Genomic DNA, 18,429 nt, shown 5'->3' on the forward strand with positions numbered 1-18,429 from the left:
ATGTCATGCCTCCATATCCTGTAATATCTATCTTACCCTTCAACCGAATCATACGTAACAAAGCAAACTGCTTCTTGGCTGAAATTGGTGAGACGAAGATAACCACCAGACTTTTTATTTATATTTTTACCTCGGTGAAATGTAACATCACTAAGTAACTTGACATAATTACACTTATCATATGTATAGGTAGGTCAAGAGGCTCTAGGTTTAACGTAACGTTAGCGCCCGATAAAATTTATAAGGTTTGAACACATATCTGCAGAAATTCGATACACATTTGACCACGTGATAAAAACAATACATGTTTCCTTTAGATATGTGCTTTTGTAATTAATGCACTTTAGTAATTATAAAGCTGGTTTATAGAAATGTAAGGGTATGTATAATATATAACTACAATTATACATATATGACTGATGCACCCTTAGACTAGTCAGGGACTAGTTAGAGACGAGTCATTCTTCAACCAACTGACGATGCCGCTATGAAGCCCAACACTTAAAATGATCACAGTTCATAGCACTAATAAATAATTTTAATATATTTATGAGTATGTAATAAAATATTTAACATGAAGCATCTACAAAAATGTTTCTTTATCGTTATGGCAACTAAATACTAATTTATCACGCTTCAAGATTCAAAAATACGTATTGTGGCCATTTATCGCCATATCTATAGGAACAAGTTATTGTAGCCTTGTAGTTCTGGATGACAGTATTATTAGCTTATATACCACCTTATTTCCACTAGTATATTTTACAACATAGAGAGATATGTAAATATACTTTTATTACGCATACTTGGAGTTTAGACATTGTTAATATAACATTATTTTGTTGTAATATTAAATGATGGAAGTCTTTCAAACCATAGACTGCAAGAATGATTCACGTATTTTTAATACTAAGACAATGCTTAATTGTTTATAATAATGTCCTCTGATACTTTCCTTTCTTTTAAATTTGGATACAATGTTGGGACAGTGCAATATTAATAACACATGTTTAAGTAATAGGTCCCGTAAGAAAATATTTTGGTTACAAAATAAAATGTTTCATTATATACATTCTTATATTCTTATATTGAAGCCTCATTGGTCTATTTCTTTTACCGAGTGTTCATTCGTATTCATGAGTATGATTGTTTGTATCGGTCTGGGTGTTTTCTATGTATAATATGTATGTATTTACGAAAAAAAAATCTATGTATTTGTATCAGTTGTCTAGTACACATAACACAAGCTTCAGCTAGCTTAACTTGGGTCTAGATGGCGCTGTGTGAATTGTCCTGAGGTTATTATTATTATATCAAATAAGCATTTATATTTCTTTTAAGTTTTCATATTATAGTATATTCCAATATGTTCTGAGTGAGATAGAAGGAGATACATATATATTAACTCGCAAGTTTCTTGATTGTTCTTCTTGTGAAGAGACAGCTTCCGTAGGAGGATAACAGTGACTACTCAAAAGTGCTTAAATAGAATTAAGTTTATTTGAATAAACGTTTTTATATTCTATTCTATATAATATCTGACTTCAATATTCATATACTTAGTGTGTATTCGACCTAAGAGTAAATGCTTGCATCGCTTACCTCAAAGTCACGGTTGATGTACGTTAACAGAAAGTACTGCTGCTTTGCTTGTTGTTGCAACATTATGTTCACTGTATGCAGGATTCAGTACATTATGCAGTCAACGATTGGCTATTTCACATACACCTGTATTTGGCAATCTGTTGTGAATATCCGGAACAAAATAAGTGTTGATAAATGGATTGCCAGGAATTGTTTCAGTCTTTATGTTTTTAAAAATTAGAATTTAATTTACAATTTCTTTACAATTACTATAAAATCTGAGATTTTATCTATTATTTATAAATATGGCGGTTCGACCCTTATCTTTGGAACTTATTGAAAAGGCGCGTTTAGAATTGAATGAAGACCCTAAACGTCTCGAAGATGGAATAATGCATTTGAAGGAATGGATTGCAAAACAGCCTCATTTGCGTGCCAGAACAGGTAACAGTTTGAGATATATAATCTTAAAAAAAAACGAAAATTTATATAATCAGGAAAAATCATGTATTTTGAATGAATGAAATTGCTTTATGAAATAAAAATTAAGGAAGTAAAGTGCTAACTAATTTATTTGTTGATTTTCTTGGTATACACTTAACTTACAATTAACATAAATATTTGGTAATTTATAAAACAGTGTTATTTGAAACGAGTTTCTACTATGACAATATAACTATAGATATGGTATACCATGTCGATATTAATTTAATTAAAAAGTAAGTATTACGCGAATGTACAAGAATGACTAAGACTGGTAGTGAAACTATTTTTATTTCTAATATTCTGTAAAAAACCTATTAGGTATATTAAGTTAGATAATATCGTAGTTTTATTCTTGTGACGGTTAGTGAGATATAATTTGATCGAATCAAAAATTATCCGATCACGATTAGTAATTTCAATGAAATATTTTAATAAAATGTAATATAGATATAGACACATTAATTTACTAATAAAGATACATTTACTTAGAAAATTGTTTCGTATAAGAAGATAGTATATATAACTAGCTGATATCCGCGACTTCGTCAGCTTTTCTTTTAGAGCAATGATAGTTTATATCCGACTAGAGAGACCTCCGTATTTATAATATTAAATATTTTTTTATTATTTGTAGACGATCAGTGGCTGGCAGCTTTTTTGCGGGGTTGCAAACACAGTCTTGAACTTGCGAAGGAGAAGATTGATATTTATTATTCGTTAAGAAGTACAGCACCGGATTTGTTCAGTCTAAAACACACGGACAGCAAATTTATGGAGTTACTCAAAACAGGGTTCAGTGGTGATATTTTATAATGTATTGATTAGGTTGAATGAAATCTTACTTGTCTTTTTAAAAAACTTTTATTTAGGATTTAACTAATATACATTTCGTCAATAAACCACATTAGGCTATGCCTGTATCGCGAAAGTCATAGCAAGTGAACTTAACATTGTTACGGCTATCAGAGATGATAATAATATTTTGCATTTATGTAATAGTAATATATTGGGGAAAGGGGATGGTTAGTAATGTGGACTGATGATTATATTGCTGTCATTGTACCATGTCAGGTTAACCTCCACGCGGTTCCCCCTGGAAACCATCGTGACAAATTCTTGCTGAATTTGTTACGATGGGCTAACAGACCTGACCTCATTCTTATCTTATCATCCTCCACTGGTGCCCCGCCAGCGTAAACCGTTAGAGCAGGCGGGTGCACCATTTCATCATCATCAATAAAAAAAATAGTAATATATAATAATATATATATACGCGCACGTCATGTGTAGGTATATGTGTGTATTTATGGCTATATTGCTGCATATAATTTATATGTGTGAAGTTGTTCATTGAACAAGAAAATTATTGTTGTTTTTATGACTAAACAAAATAGTATCCATTTTTAATGGATCCAAATGGCATGGTGTACCTACCCCTCTGCGCTAGAGATAGATATAGAGCATTACATTAGATCAGGTAGTCTATTGATGATTTCCAGAAGGATCCACGTGGAGATCGACCTGACATATAGGTATTCACTATCACTACTCTCTATTGAAAATGTAGCCCTTCAGTATATAAATTAAATACAAAAGTGTTTTTACCTAATGAAGGGTATCACTACTCTCTATTGAAAATGTAGCCCTTCAGTATATAAATTAAATACAAAAGTGTTTTTACATAATGAAGGGTGTCATCAATCTGTTAGTATTTTATATTACAGGGTCATATTAGTTCTTCCTAAAGTTTTGAAGACCACGGATCCAAGGGTCATTATAGTGAGGGCAAGTGAATATGACCCAAACAAATACTTCGTGACTGAATTATTGGCTTTAAGTTTAGTTATACAACAGGTAAATATCATTTGAAGTTATTTTTATGTTTAAATACACTAGGATATTTTGCATTGATTCTAGTGGTATTTACCGAGTATATAATATTCCTTATTGTAGAGACAATACAAAGATATTATAATTTATAGATAATGTGAGCAAACTTGTACTTATTCCTAGAAGAGATCTCTTCCAGTCAACCTAAAACAGTGGCATAGGTGGTACTGAGTGGGTAATAACTGGTGCAAAAAAAATGTCAAACGCTACTAAATAAAATACAAATATCAAATTGTATAATCTATATAAAAGTAATATACATGGACATAAATAGATATACAAATATATATTAATAAACATACATATCATAATACACAAATTTATTCATCATAATAAACAAATAAATAATGATGTAACTAATCATTCAATGGCAGGTAGATGAAAGATGTCATAGAATGGCAGATATATGTTACTTTTGAAATGTTGCTCAATGTTACACCTAGAAATGGGATTATTATTATCTACAAGTAAATTATTCCATTCCCTCCATTTTACTACTATTCTATTTATGTAGCTATATTACAAATATTTTTAGTGAACGCTAGTAGGTCTAGGTAGTTATCTTTTTAACTGGATATAAGCTATTATGTTTCAGATATTATACTTAGAGGATGATACTCTAGTGGTATCTGGTATTAGCCACATTTTGGATTTGGAAGGAGCTTGTATGAACCATTTTATACAAATAACACCAACTACTCTAAAAAAGTTGATGGTCATTGGCCAGGTACATGCTCTTATAAAATTAAATGGTAAAGTTAGTTTAATTAATACCTTACTGCATTAACGTTTCAACAAAATGTCATTACAATATGTTTTTGGGAGAACAGGAAAAACTAGGTATGTTTTACCCTAATCATTTAATTATCAAGTCATCAAGCCATTCCAAAGAAAACAGAAGTACATTCTTTTTAGTGTAACCTGCTTCAGATATCAAATTGCTTGCTTGGTGCGTCAGCTACGGCAGCGGTGATATCACAGGGTATAGAGGCGTAACAACATAATCTTTAGAAACAGTAAGTCATAATAGGTGGTGCTGTTAATGTAAATAGCTGTTGGGTACCGCTTTCTATTGAGTGAGATGCGGGGTCGATTGCCATTTCAAATTTATAAAAAAATATTATGCTGGTTAATGAAATATATTAATATTGATAATATGACTTTGAACCTTCAGGATGCATCACCAGCTCGATTAAAAAGTGCACATTACCTGAGCACGCCGCCGGGCTTCGAAACTGTTTTCAGTATTGGAAAAAAAATTATGAGCGAAAAATACAAAAGCCGAGTATGTATCTTCACTTTTATACAGTACATTAAACATTTATAAGACAGTCTAAATGAGTCGATCTTAAGATTGTAATGATTTTAAATATAATAGAATTGGAATTAAATTTTAAACAAATTAATAATTGGTCATTTCAGATTTAAAGAGCTGAACACTGAAACAGTTAATATGTTTGAGCCTTACTTTTTTTATGAATTTACTGGTAGTAATTTTGATCTTCAACAGAACTGTGTAAATGCAAAGTCCAAGATGTTTCAATTAAGTATAAAACATCTAGTTTAAAAATTGTTATTTGTTTGTATTGTATGTGTTGCAAGGACACAACTACTAAGTTTATAAGAATCAAAAGAAACGTACTGCTATATACTCTTTATATTATAAATTTAGAATCTATGTATATTTTTTAATTTAATTTTTTTTTTATATTATCTCATTTTAATAATGAATCATCAAGAACGGTAATGATTTTATATATATGTATATTAATCTGTTTGTATATAATGTTCATTGGAAAAAAAAGATTGGAAAATACATAAGTTATAGGCTATTGTGCAGATATTTACCTAAGATCTGCACTAAAGCTATATTAATTGCACAGAATCTCTGTATTTATTTTCAGTTGCACGTGCACAATAAAAATTTTGATGACTTATATAAGCATGTGCCTAAAGAAATATTACCAGTCGAGTATGGAGGGAGCGGAGGCACAGCTCAGGAAATAATCGGTTTGTATAATAACATCAAGGTTAAGTTCATTAAGTTTATTTTATTATTTAGTTTTTCATACACTCATTCGTTTACAAATAATATAATATCTCAGGATAATTCACCCAGCGCCATCTAGACATATGTTAGTGTTATGGGTACTAGGCAACAGACATAGGTAATATGAAAATACATGCATATTATACTGCTTATAGAAAATACCCAGACTAGAATACAAACGTTTGTACCGTGCAAGAAATCGAACCTGCGGCCATCGGAAGTAAGGAGGTGTGCTAAACCCCTAGACCACTGAGGTCGTCATTTTGTCTTTTTTGTGTCATGTTTATACACTTATTTATATATTTATTTACTATGCATCCTATGTAGATCTATTATATTTCGGACGTTTCTTATCTACAAATATTTATTGTGTTAACAATAAATAACAAACCGATATATAAAAATAAACACCTATGTCTGACAGTTTACCGTACTTACTAAAATACTTTTAAATATCAGTAACCAGAGACTACTAATTTCTATATTTGGTTACATATCATGCGTCACAAACTAAATAATGTCACAAAGTGATAATCGCTAATCTAATATTGCTAACGTCATATTGTAAACAGATTATTGGATTAAGAAGATAGAAGCGTATAGTGGATGGCTAGAAGATGATCGTCAATATGGTACTGATGAGTCCAAAAGAGCTGGGAAACCAAAGACTGCGGAAGATGTGTTTGGATTAGATGGTTCCTTTAGACAATTAGAATTTGATTAACGAGAAGGAGATAAATATGATAACAGTTGTAACCAAATAAAAAGTGGTTGATGTGTCCTTATATATTATTATATTATTATTAGTTTTAGTACAGTAGTAGTGTTTGTACCAAATAAGAAGATGTTTAATATTCTCTTATCTGTTGTTGTTTCAATAACGAAAATTTATCTATACAAAACACTGTTTTATTGGGATAAATTTAAAATATCTAGCATTAATTGTTTGTATAATATTAATTTAATTTTAATCACTCTTGTATTTAATCTTTTTGTGTTTAATTAGCAATTTTATACACAATTAGCATTGTTTTTAAATAAATGTCTATGACTATTGTTACTTAATGGGTTTATATTATTTTGTGAGATCACAAATATTCAGTGAGGTAACCATTGGACAACATTGACTGGAAGTAGAAATTTAATAAATTGTTTTCATCGACAAAGTATTACTTATCATTAATTTTTATCTCTCATGAATATATGTATTTCGCTGTAGTACCTACTCATAGTTACGCTTTAAAAGAGCCTCAAAGATACAAATAAAACCGACTCTATGTTTGTTAATAACAACACTCACAAATAACTCAAACACACGTCAATAGTATACATTCGTTATGACCTATAAATACCCATCATCTATGCATGACGTGCCATAAAAGGCAGTGAGTAAAGCAAGAGTTTTATGGCCATGTTTCTGATTCAGTTCCCTTTTTCATTCCTGACTACCTTAATAAGTAACATTGCATGATTAATTGAAACAATGCAAGATAACCTGCATTTTACTGTAATGTAGGTAGGTATATTACGACATTGAAAAATGCAAAAGAAAATTAGTATTGATAATGAAACATAAAACACACATGATGTACAAGGTAAATGTATTTAATATTGACGTTGGTTAGCAATTAGGCAGATAGACAATCATTATCTATTAAAGACATATCATTTTTATGATAGTAACGAATACATAGACACGGTAGATAACATTTTTTTTGTTGCACTATTTTTTTATATTATGGGTAAAGATTGAATTGCGTGATATTAATACAGTAGTTAAGGAAGGAACTACAAATGACTACAGGGATTAAATGAAATAAATATGTTATAAAAAACTTAATGCATCAAAATAATATATAAAAGCGTGTGCGTTAAGTTGCCTGTATGTTTTGTGTCAATTGAGAAAGTTACAAACTCAAATATTATTTGTCTAATGAATTAGGGTGATCTTTGATCTCCCTTTCTTTATTCCATATCATTCATCTCTGTTTGCCATCATCTCATTTTTTATTCCCTTTCTCGCCGTATTATTTTTGGCACAGTCCATCCATCACTTTATAGTTCTTCCCCTACTCTTGTAAGCATCCATATTCAAACATAATAATTTCTTTAGATATTTTCTTCGTTTATCCTGATAATAAGTGCTATTTATTACTTGAATCCTTGTGTGTAGCAGTTGTTAAAATGATACAGCTACTGTACTCGATACTAAGTATATAATTGTTATACCTAAATATATTTTTGACTCCGAGAAATAGTATCTAATAATAGTGAGAAATAAACAAGAAATTCAAATGATACTTTTTTAATGCATGATATAAAAAGATAAAGAAACCTCTAAAAACTGAGTCCATGTCTGCTTCTAAGTTCATAAAAAATCGTCTTGTGTTTCGAAATTAATAATATTTCGACGAAATATGAATGCTCACAAATAAAGCCCAGATTATGATTGTCAACACATCCATTATAGATAATGAGGCGTCAAGTCAAAACATTTAGAACATCTGATAAATTTAATTTGGATTTAGTTTTGTTTGTAAATTTGTTTAATCAATAAACATTCATCGAGTTTTGTATGATGAAACAACTCAGTTATATAACATGTAATACAATGATTATATTATATTCCATGAATGTATGAATGTTTAGAACTTTATTCTATTTACCTACTGGAAAGTTGTATGTTTATATTATTAGTGTGCACTTTATTTTGTTTAGGATATATTTTATTGAGTAGGTGTCCATTCCTAACTTTAAAGTGATATTTGATATAATGTATATCAAATATCACTTTTAAGTTACTACTGAAGGAGTGAAAAGGTATTTGCTCATTTTGTTGGAAAGAAATTTGCATGATTTTATTTGCCTTTTGCTCAAACAGTAAAACCATTCAAATTTATTACTTATCATTACATTTTTAGATATGTACACGAATTCGAAGCTGCAGAGAGTATTAAGAAGTTACTAAATGGTACATAACGAGTTCAACAGTTAAATTGTTGCAGCTAATATAATTAGCTATGTTATAAAGGCGTTACTATAGGCATGTTACTTGACCCAACATCATTAAATTTTCCAGATATTCTTTCAAGTATTAGATCATTAATTTTTTTAGAGAATCAACAACATAATTTTAATTAATGACATGGATAACATCATCGATTTATTCCTATACTACTGTCATAACTGAGTGGAAACTCCTGAACATATGTAAATTTCACTTCTGGTGCACAGAACAAGGTATTGTAAATTAATCTAAAACGACTAAAACTTACTAATTAAAACAAAAACTACCAAAAAACCCAACAATCCGACTAATATAGGTTTAGTATCCAAAAAGAAAGCTTTGTATGTCAATTTATATTTCTGATAGACTCTCCAGTGTTTTTTTATTGGGGGTTTTGGGCTATTGCTCAAAAATGAAAGATCTCGGTTTAAGTACGAGACATAAGTCTTGTTTTCAATCTGTGAAAGATAGGCGGTAATGTCGCCCCCAGCCAGCAGTGGTTGAATTCAAAATATGTTCTGCGAAATATAGGTATGTCAAGTGTTGCATTCACAACAACATCGACATTTGACATTGTTTCTGAGTACTACATTTGTGATAATAATCGTGTTATATTAAAAATCCTATCCCTCCAATAATGGAGACTGTCGGCTCCATTGAAAGCGACGTACTATGTCGGGTTGATTTCTACATTCCTGATGAAATGATACTATAGATAAAGTGACCTAACTTCATATTTTTCATAGACTGTCCGTCTATGGAAAACACCTTCGTTTTTTTCTCTCCTTTTCTTTTGCTCCGCGAAAATATGTATTGTGGCTGCCTGTAGTTTATCATTTAATTAAGTAGTTTATATACAGGTGTTACAAACTTATTCTAATTTCTACTTCATACTTAACCTATGATTTTCTACTAGAGCCCCGCCAGTGTACGAGTATATCGTTAGCGCAGGCGGTGGCACCATTCCATTGAAAAAAACTGTTTCATTATTATGTTCAGTATGATATTAGTCATTCTATTACGATCCGACTGCGGATCAATGTAACAAGTGGTAAATATATTGACGAGTGAGTTGGTATCACACCTCGCCGGTACTGATAACAGCATTGGCATATATGTATTATCAGTCAGACGGTGCTTCGTACCGCCCACGGTTAACCGCAAGGTATGTGAGGTCAGTCGTGTTAAACAGTTTTATTTTATTTGTAAAGGTGTATTTTTTCATTCAATTATTTTTAATTTTAAATATTTAATGTTATTATTTTGCTTTAGCATTTTTAGTATCCATATCTATCCATATCTAACAGTTTATAAATATATATAAGTATAATTGTATTTATACAGATATACAATTCTACGGCAGCAGAGATAAAAATGATACGCGAACTTAGTCCAGAATTGGCTAAAATAGCAAAAGATGAATTAAGTGAAGAACCGAAAAGAATTAACGATGATTTACAACATTTAAAGGATTGGATATCAAAGCAACCACATTTGAAAGCTAGAATCGGTGAGTGGTAAAAAAGTTATAATTTATTTACATAAACATAGCCACAACATTTAGTTTAATCAAATATATTATATTATATTTTATCAAGATATGTGTAATTTTTTCCCAATTATAATAACTATTATAAATTATTATATATTTTTCGATAAATATGTTACTAATTAAAATATGTGAATATTGCATACACTGGTAAGATTTAGCATAACTCCTTAGGTTATACTAAAAATATTAAGGAACAAAAAGCCATGATAATTGAATTTAACTAATTAAAATAAATTACTGTTATTAAATCGAAATGAGCATTACAATAAAATATTGTGTTAGTGATGTTAGAAAATTTGTAGATTTATTTTTTTCGAACATATTACGTTATTATATGTCGCCGGTAATCCATATCATCTAGCCAGATGAATGTTTCTATATTTGTACGATACTTACAAAGAAAATGGAACAAGGACAGAGTTTATTAAAAACCATAAACCTCTCTATCTAATAAGATGTTTAGCCGATCACCGTATGTGGATATGTATTGTCTACCCCAACGGTGAATGGGAATCGTTACTTGTTAATTCTCTTTACAACATGTGTGGAAAGAATTTTAGTAGATTGTAGACCCGTGAAATATAATATATCTACGTATGCGTATATGTAAATATAGAGTATAATATATTGGTAGCGATCTTACACACTGTATTTTTTACATGTAAATATAATTATTTTAAATTTATAAATTTTCAGATGATCAATGGCTGATAGGATTTCTGAGGGGCAGTAAATTCAGTTTAGAACGAGTAAAGAAGAAGCTGGATTTGTATTACACATTAAGAACAACCAGTCCTGACATAACTTTGAGAATAAAGCCCAGTGAGCAAAAATTTATCGATTTTCTTAGAGTTGGGTATGTAAACATTATTTAGGTTATAATTTTTATTGGTAGTTTTTTAAATATATTTTATTAAATATATTAGAAGAATTAGAAACTTGACTGACTAGGTTGTCTATAAACACAGGTTTGTAGACAACCTAGTCAGTCAAGTTTCTAATTGAAAAATTAATATTTTTAGCAGATTAATGATTAATTATTCTTCGTTGTTTTAACACTTAAAATGCATTTTTTAAATTATTATAGAACATACTACACTCCATTACATATTAAAATAAAAAAATAATTATGAAAACGGAAAAAATTAGTAAAAAGCGATGAGTCTGAATTGAACGCTAGTTGTTTGTATGAATTGTGTTGTTTGTACGAACAAAATATAAGGAAGGTATCCCTTACAGGTAAAAAATATCGATCGACATACCATGGGTAGTGCGAAAGCTATTTCATTATAAACTGATGCAATAGTAGATAATAAACCGGGTATGGTGGTGATTGATTCATATGCTTTTTAAAATATTAGTTCTTTCACAGTACGTAAAGTAAAAACATAGTTTATTATTGATTTCTATTTAGACATTACATAGTCATCCGTATTTATTTATAAGTTTTACATTTCTATTCAGCATTGAATCATAAGAAAACAAACTACCAAATAGTTAATCATTATCGACAAAAGAGTTGTCGACGGTCCTAACGACTAAATAACTCCTGTAATAAAAATACAAATAAATTGTAAATAACACTTATTTGAAATAGATTAAAATTTGCATTATATAAAAGCCCATATAAAATTAAATTATTTCTCAGTTGCAATATCAGGCTAACCATACCATGCAACCATACAACTTCATTTGTTACTGCAACGCTTAAAAAATCATGAATTTTGCTCTGTTTCAAACAATAATTGCTAGCAACTCGTTACAAACCTCGTTCCCTTGGTTCTTTTGACGTGTGTATTACTAGTACTTTTTTTAGACAAACTGACGGGAATTTGTTATTTCATCTGTCATTTATTAATATTTTTGTTATTAGAATAATAATTCCATTACACTATTATTCTTGTAATCAAATAATGAATGTACAAAATAAGGGTATTAATAAATAGGTATTAATTATCTTTCACTATAGGCAAATATTGTAATTAACGTAAGTAGATATATGTTATAGATTAGTTGACACATTAATATTAATGAATTATTTGACATAATTGGACTAAAATTGTACAATGCTTACTTGACTAAATAACAAATGTAAGTTCTTTACTAGGTAAAAATTATTTACCTACAAAAAAAAATAATCAATCCAAAAATTAGGTATAGATTAGTACACATACTGACACTAATTATATTTATTAAGTAATTATATCAACAATATAGCTTTGTATCATTGTGATATTTATATTATTAATGTCGTTAGTAAATAGATGCACAGTACTAATAATAGTACCGTTTCACTTCCCACTGAAATACTTTTTAATAATTATAATGTTTTTCTCGAGGTATATATTTTATAAATAGTGATCAGCATAGACACCTCGGTCTTACATATTTTAGCTACAAAGCAGCTTGCTTTGTACGCCTTTTTCGGTCGAACGTAAGTGGGATAAGGCAGTAAAATTACAGGTTAATAGGAATGACATCTTTGTCCTCAGCCATGGTATGGGTGTCACGTGATAACATGATGTCCATAGTGCATGTATATCAGTGATGGTTACCACTTACCATCTGGTGGAGCGATAAGTTGATCTCATTTCAGTCATAAAACAAAAATTAATGTATTATATATTTGTAAACCTTATACTTTTATACAGACGACCTATCTTTGCCTATCGTTCATTTATTCTTTATCGTATTGCTTAGTTAGTTCATTACCATGACATTTCTTTAAATTATCATAATTACAATTGAATACAATTTATATATATTTTATTACATTGATTTTTTTACTAAATATAACTATAATTTATTTTTCTTTCCATTCTTAGATAAACACATGTTTACTTAACCTATTCTTTTATAGTTTCTTTCTAGTATATTTAAAAACAACTGCAATCATCATTTGCAGCTTAGGTCAATAAAGGCTATCAGTTTATTTATGAAATACCCGAATGCAATTAAAATTGTCTCTATACCGTTTGTTGCTGTATTTATCTGTTACATTCGCAGCGATAAGAATTAGTCATTAAAAAAGTAGATCAAACCTGTGATAAGTTAGTATTTTGGAACAAAATCAATGTAACCAGGCCCCATGGTCCACGATCAATGTCTGAATATGCTATTTACTTTTTATTTTGTTAGAATATTCTTTACAGAATATTGTTATCTTGACACGGTTTAACAGTTGGAGAAATATCAGCGAATGAAATGTCATATTTCTATATCTTCCAGGACGTGTGTAGTTTTACCAAAGGTGAAGAACGGGTTGTACCCGCGAGTCATTCTTATCAGAGCCGGTGCTTACGACCCTGAGAAAAACAATGTTGCTGATATCATGTGTGTCTTATATTACTTAGTACAGGTTTGTACAGATACAGCCGTTTTATTGTTAATGACTTGTCAATACTCTCTTTTATTTGGGCCTGTTTTTTACAACATGACACAGCACCATTTAGTTCTATATTAAGAACAGCCTAAACTTAATACTCGTACTTAAATCTTTTTTATTTAACAAAGTTATGAAATACATAGAAAATATTCAGTCCAAAGAGTCATATTTGAAAACTACTAAGGAATCTCTCATTTCTTTTCTGATAATCTTATATAGGTATATATATATATATATATATATCTTATAAATATAAAAATATTTTTTAGTAAAATGCAAGATCTGACGAAAGTAATGTTTTTAAATATATAAAATTTTGTTTGTAGTTGTTTAGAAGACTCTTCCAAATATACCTATCTAGACCTCAAAAACTTTCTAATACCTGCATAAAAATTGTATTATTTAATAATGAATTAACTGAGTAATTTTAAATAAATATTAATTTAAAAAATCTGAATACAATGTTTCTAAAACATTCAAGCACTATAAATATATGTTCCGTTCAGATCGTGTTGATGGAAGATGATGCAGCGACAGTGATTGGTACAAAGATTATGGTGGACTATGAAGGTGTTACTATGACCCATTTCGCACAAGCTAGTCCATCGCTACTGAAGAAAATGGTCGCAGTTTGTCAAGTGAGTCTATACTTTTCAAGATTAATTTCTTATACCTACTAGTTAAAAAAAATAGAGAGCAATGTGAGGTACCATGAATCAAAACAGTTTCAAAACTTATTACTAGAGGTATGATCTGTCTAATATAATCATTATACATATATTTGAAGTAATAAATACAGGTTGTACAAATTAGTCTCAGTAGATTATTCGTTAGCTAAATATGCTATGTAAAATTTTATGATGATATTGAAACTGTATAAATTTATACTAATATTATAAATACAGAGGAGTGTCTATTTGACGCTTGATCGCGACTACTGTTACGAGAACAGGCTACGGTTTAAATGAATAAATATTGATGTTATGGGTAAAGTTAGTACCTCATAAAACTTATTCAAATACAGTAGGTATATTTCTTTTCGTGCAACTTGTTGTTAATTATCCCGTGTTTCAATACCTGGTCATTGTTTAATTAAACTGCAACTCAATATTAGGTCTAATGAATTTAACTTAATCATTGCTGTTTATAAATTGAATCACTTCTGTTTATAGTGGACTAGAGATTTTCTTAATAGATTTATAAATTAGTTTTTTTATTTCTTCATCAATGCAGAACAAAGTTCAAGGACAATATAATCGGTATGTTATTCGATGTTAACTTCACAAAAGATTATCTATCTTGATTTGTTTTTAAATTTTATTTTTAAATTCTCCGAAATGCACTGCAATAACTGTATGAGAATATTGATTCGCAATTTTTATCACAAACCGTAATCTTTTTGATTAGATTGCATTTTGGTGGGTCCGTAGATAACAAAGTTATAAATAGATAGGTATTTACTCATTTAATTACAGTATATTATAACTTTTTATTTATTTAATGTATTTGTTTTAGGATTCAATGCCTTTGCGTTTGAAAGGTAGTCATCACATAAAGGTTCCTTCCGGCATCGATTTAATTTTCTCACTTATTTCAACTTTCTTAAATGAAAAGGCTAAAGAGAGAGTACGTATGAATGTTATTTTATCTTATTTGATATGGTACATTAAAATAATGGCATACTTCACACATGTACAAATCAGATGTACGAAACTAAATTTATGAGTTTTAGATTAAAAGTCTGCTGTTTTATTTAATCCAATCTGATTTCTTTTATCATGCAGTAAAAATCAGTGTTCTGTAATTGGATAAATTAATATATCTACAATTGTGAACTAAGCCATTATATATATATAGCATTATATCTACATATTTACTTAAATAATTACAAACACTTTCTTATAGAGGCCAGAAAGAGTGGGAGCCCATATAAGTTAATGTTATGCGTTTTGCAATAAAAACTCCCCGTAAATTACTGATATAAACTTAAAAAATCGTCTGTGAGGGTGCCTCAACCTCAACTATTTCCGCTGCCAAATGGCTTGCTTTATAAGCTGGGTTTTGGAAGGTTGAAGGTTAAATAGCAGTAAAATTTGAGGATAAGGGGCATGACATGTTCTTAAAATGAAAACGCTTGGGTAGCTTCACACCTAGTACTCTCTAGTTTAGTTAGTCTAGTTACTCAAAAATTTACAAACTTTGGAAAATTCACTGTATAATTCTGGGTTTAAAAGCTAATTAAAAAGAACTAATATTTACTACACTTTCCTTATATTCTAAATATATTATTTTTATAGGAATACTTTTTCTCTATTAAATTGGAAACGAGTAACTCGGTACTATACTTCCATCCTGTTAGATATTGTATGTAGAAAAATGTTACAAAACAATGTCAAAAGAAAAGAATATGAAAAGCATAAATAGAACCATTATATTAATATCCGAGATGCTACAGTTTTTATCTTTTAAATGCACAACATTTTTTCTCTTAATTTACTAATATATGTGTATGTAGATGTTATAAATAAATAATGACAATAATTAACAAATATTTTTGTACCTACTTATTACACGTTAGTCTTTAGTCCCTCATATAGGTAGATATTTACGTCACATAACAATTCTTTAACAAGTCTACATTTTCCATACAATTTTACAATATATACAATATTTAAAAAAAATTGTTAAATGTTATAATCTTTATTTCATTGCAGTTAAACATTCACAAAAATCAAGATGATTTATTAAGGGTTATTCCTAAGGAAATAATACCTGCTGAGTATGGAGGCGACGGTGGCACTGTGTCTGAAATTATTGGTTAGTACACACAAGAATAATAAATAATAATAATAGCCCTGGACAATTCGCACTGCGCCATCTGGTCTCAAACTAAGCAGAGCTTGTTTTATGGGTACTAGACAACTTATAGAATGACTTAAATTCATTTTATATACATACATATGTAACATAGAAAATATTCAGACCAATATAAACAATCATTGTCATAAATACAGATGTTTGTATCATAGGAATCGAGCCCGCTATAATCGGAAGTAATGTGGTCTGCTAAACCGCTAGACCACTGAGTCAATGGGTCACAGATCTATTAATATAGATTGTTGACTAGTCAATCTATTAGAAATTACTCTATCAGTATAGTATCTGCATAAAAAAATAACAAGATAAACATTTTTTTTAGAATATTGGGTTAACAAAGTGAATGAGTACAAGCCGTGGATGAAACAAGAGGAAAATTTTGGTACCGACGAGTCCAAGCGATTAGAAAAGTTGGCAAACTATGACGAGTTCAGTAATCAAGGATCATTTAGAAAACTTGACATAGATTAGTGCCATATATTTGCTTTAAAAACCACGAGATTCACGCACCTAAATGGGAAATTGTTTATGTTTAGTGTTGGTTTTTATATTAGATAAATAACTATTTTATTTACTAAATCATATTTATAATTAATTAATTGACATAACTGCAAAAACTACATCCTAATCATTTAAATTAAGTAATAACAGTTAAGCTTAAAAGATAAATAATTATTTATAATATATATTCTTTGTAAAATATTATTTAATTTATGTTATATTTTCAACTTTAACTGATAATGACGTATTAAAGTGTCCCATAACTATTCCTAGTCAGTTGTTTTTTTTAGTATCTATGGTTATAGAGCAATTAGTGGTACCTACTGTTTGCTCTCTAGTATCTAATCCAGCTAGATAATTGAACAAAACTAACAGTTAGTAACAGAATTAACTAAATTATGTACATATACCTAAGAGAACGAGACAATTAAAGTCAATATATTAACAAACTATTTCAATTATTGTCAAAATAGTAATTGCCAACCAGAAAACCAACCTGAAATAGATTTTGCATGTATAATGTGGTTGTATTCTAGTTACCTTTCAAGAGTGTTTTTATTTAACGTATATGAAAGAGAAAGAGAAAATCTTCTGTGCTATTTGCGATAACTAATGTGACTTACATGACTGAGGTTTTGAGTTAAATCGTAGATATAGTACATCTGAGTTACGAGTAATATATATACCAGTAATATCTGATGACAGAAATATTGAATTACAATAACAAAAAGAATTTGAGATCATAGAAAATCCTCTTTAATAATATTGATTGAAAATAACGAATATAATGCGAAATACGACTGAATTTAGTGTACCTGTGTGGATAAAAATCTCTGGTAGTTCAATAAATATAATTGTATTGTAATAATAAAGAGTATACGGCACTATTGCAACCTCCCGATGGGGTAGTCAGAAGCACTGATAATATTTTGCTAGACATATTTGAACATAAATGTTTAAAATCTATAAATGTATTTTTATTATTGTAGAAGTTATAATAATAATCTATAACCTGATTTTTTAAACAAAATTCGCATTGAAAAATATTAAATGGTCCTAATTAGAGCCTTATCTAATTGACAGTATTCACACACTAG

The 18,429-nt window shown here is 29.3% G+C and overlaps 1 protein-coding gene across 1 annotated transcript; it reads left to right on the forward strand.

Annotated features, from left to right (window-relative positions):
- The first annotated feature begins 1,889 nt into the window (after nucleotides 1-1,889).
- On the forward strand, nucleotides 1,890-17,488 carry LOC131852744 (uncharacterized). Its single transcript, XM_059203470.1, has 14 exons — nucleotides 1,890-2,028; nucleotides 2,705-2,861; nucleotides 3,795-3,924; nucleotides 4,556-4,687; nucleotides 5,135-5,245; nucleotides 5,865-5,970; nucleotides 6,583-6,705; nucleotides 10,384-10,527; nucleotides 11,266-11,425; nucleotides 13,798-13,927; nucleotides 14,461-14,592; nucleotides 15,470-15,580; nucleotides 16,669-16,771; nucleotides 17,154-17,488. The coding sequence occupies exons 1-14, from the start codon at nucleotides 1,890-1,892 to the stop codon at nucleotides 17,300-17,302; spliced, it is 1,827 nt and encodes a 608-aa protein (XP_059059453.1). The 3' UTR covers nucleotides 17,303-17,488.
- Nucleotides 17,489-18,429: the final 941 nt, after the last annotated feature.

This window comes from Achroia grisella, unplaced genomic scaffold (assembly GCF_030625045.1).
Source record: "Achroia grisella isolate CSIRO2021 unplaced genomic scaffold, CSIRO_AGI_Agris_v1 utg856, whole genome shotgun sequence".
Taxonomy (NCBI): domain Eukaryota; kingdom Metazoa; phylum Arthropoda; class Insecta; order Lepidoptera; family Pyralidae; genus Achroia; species Achroia grisella.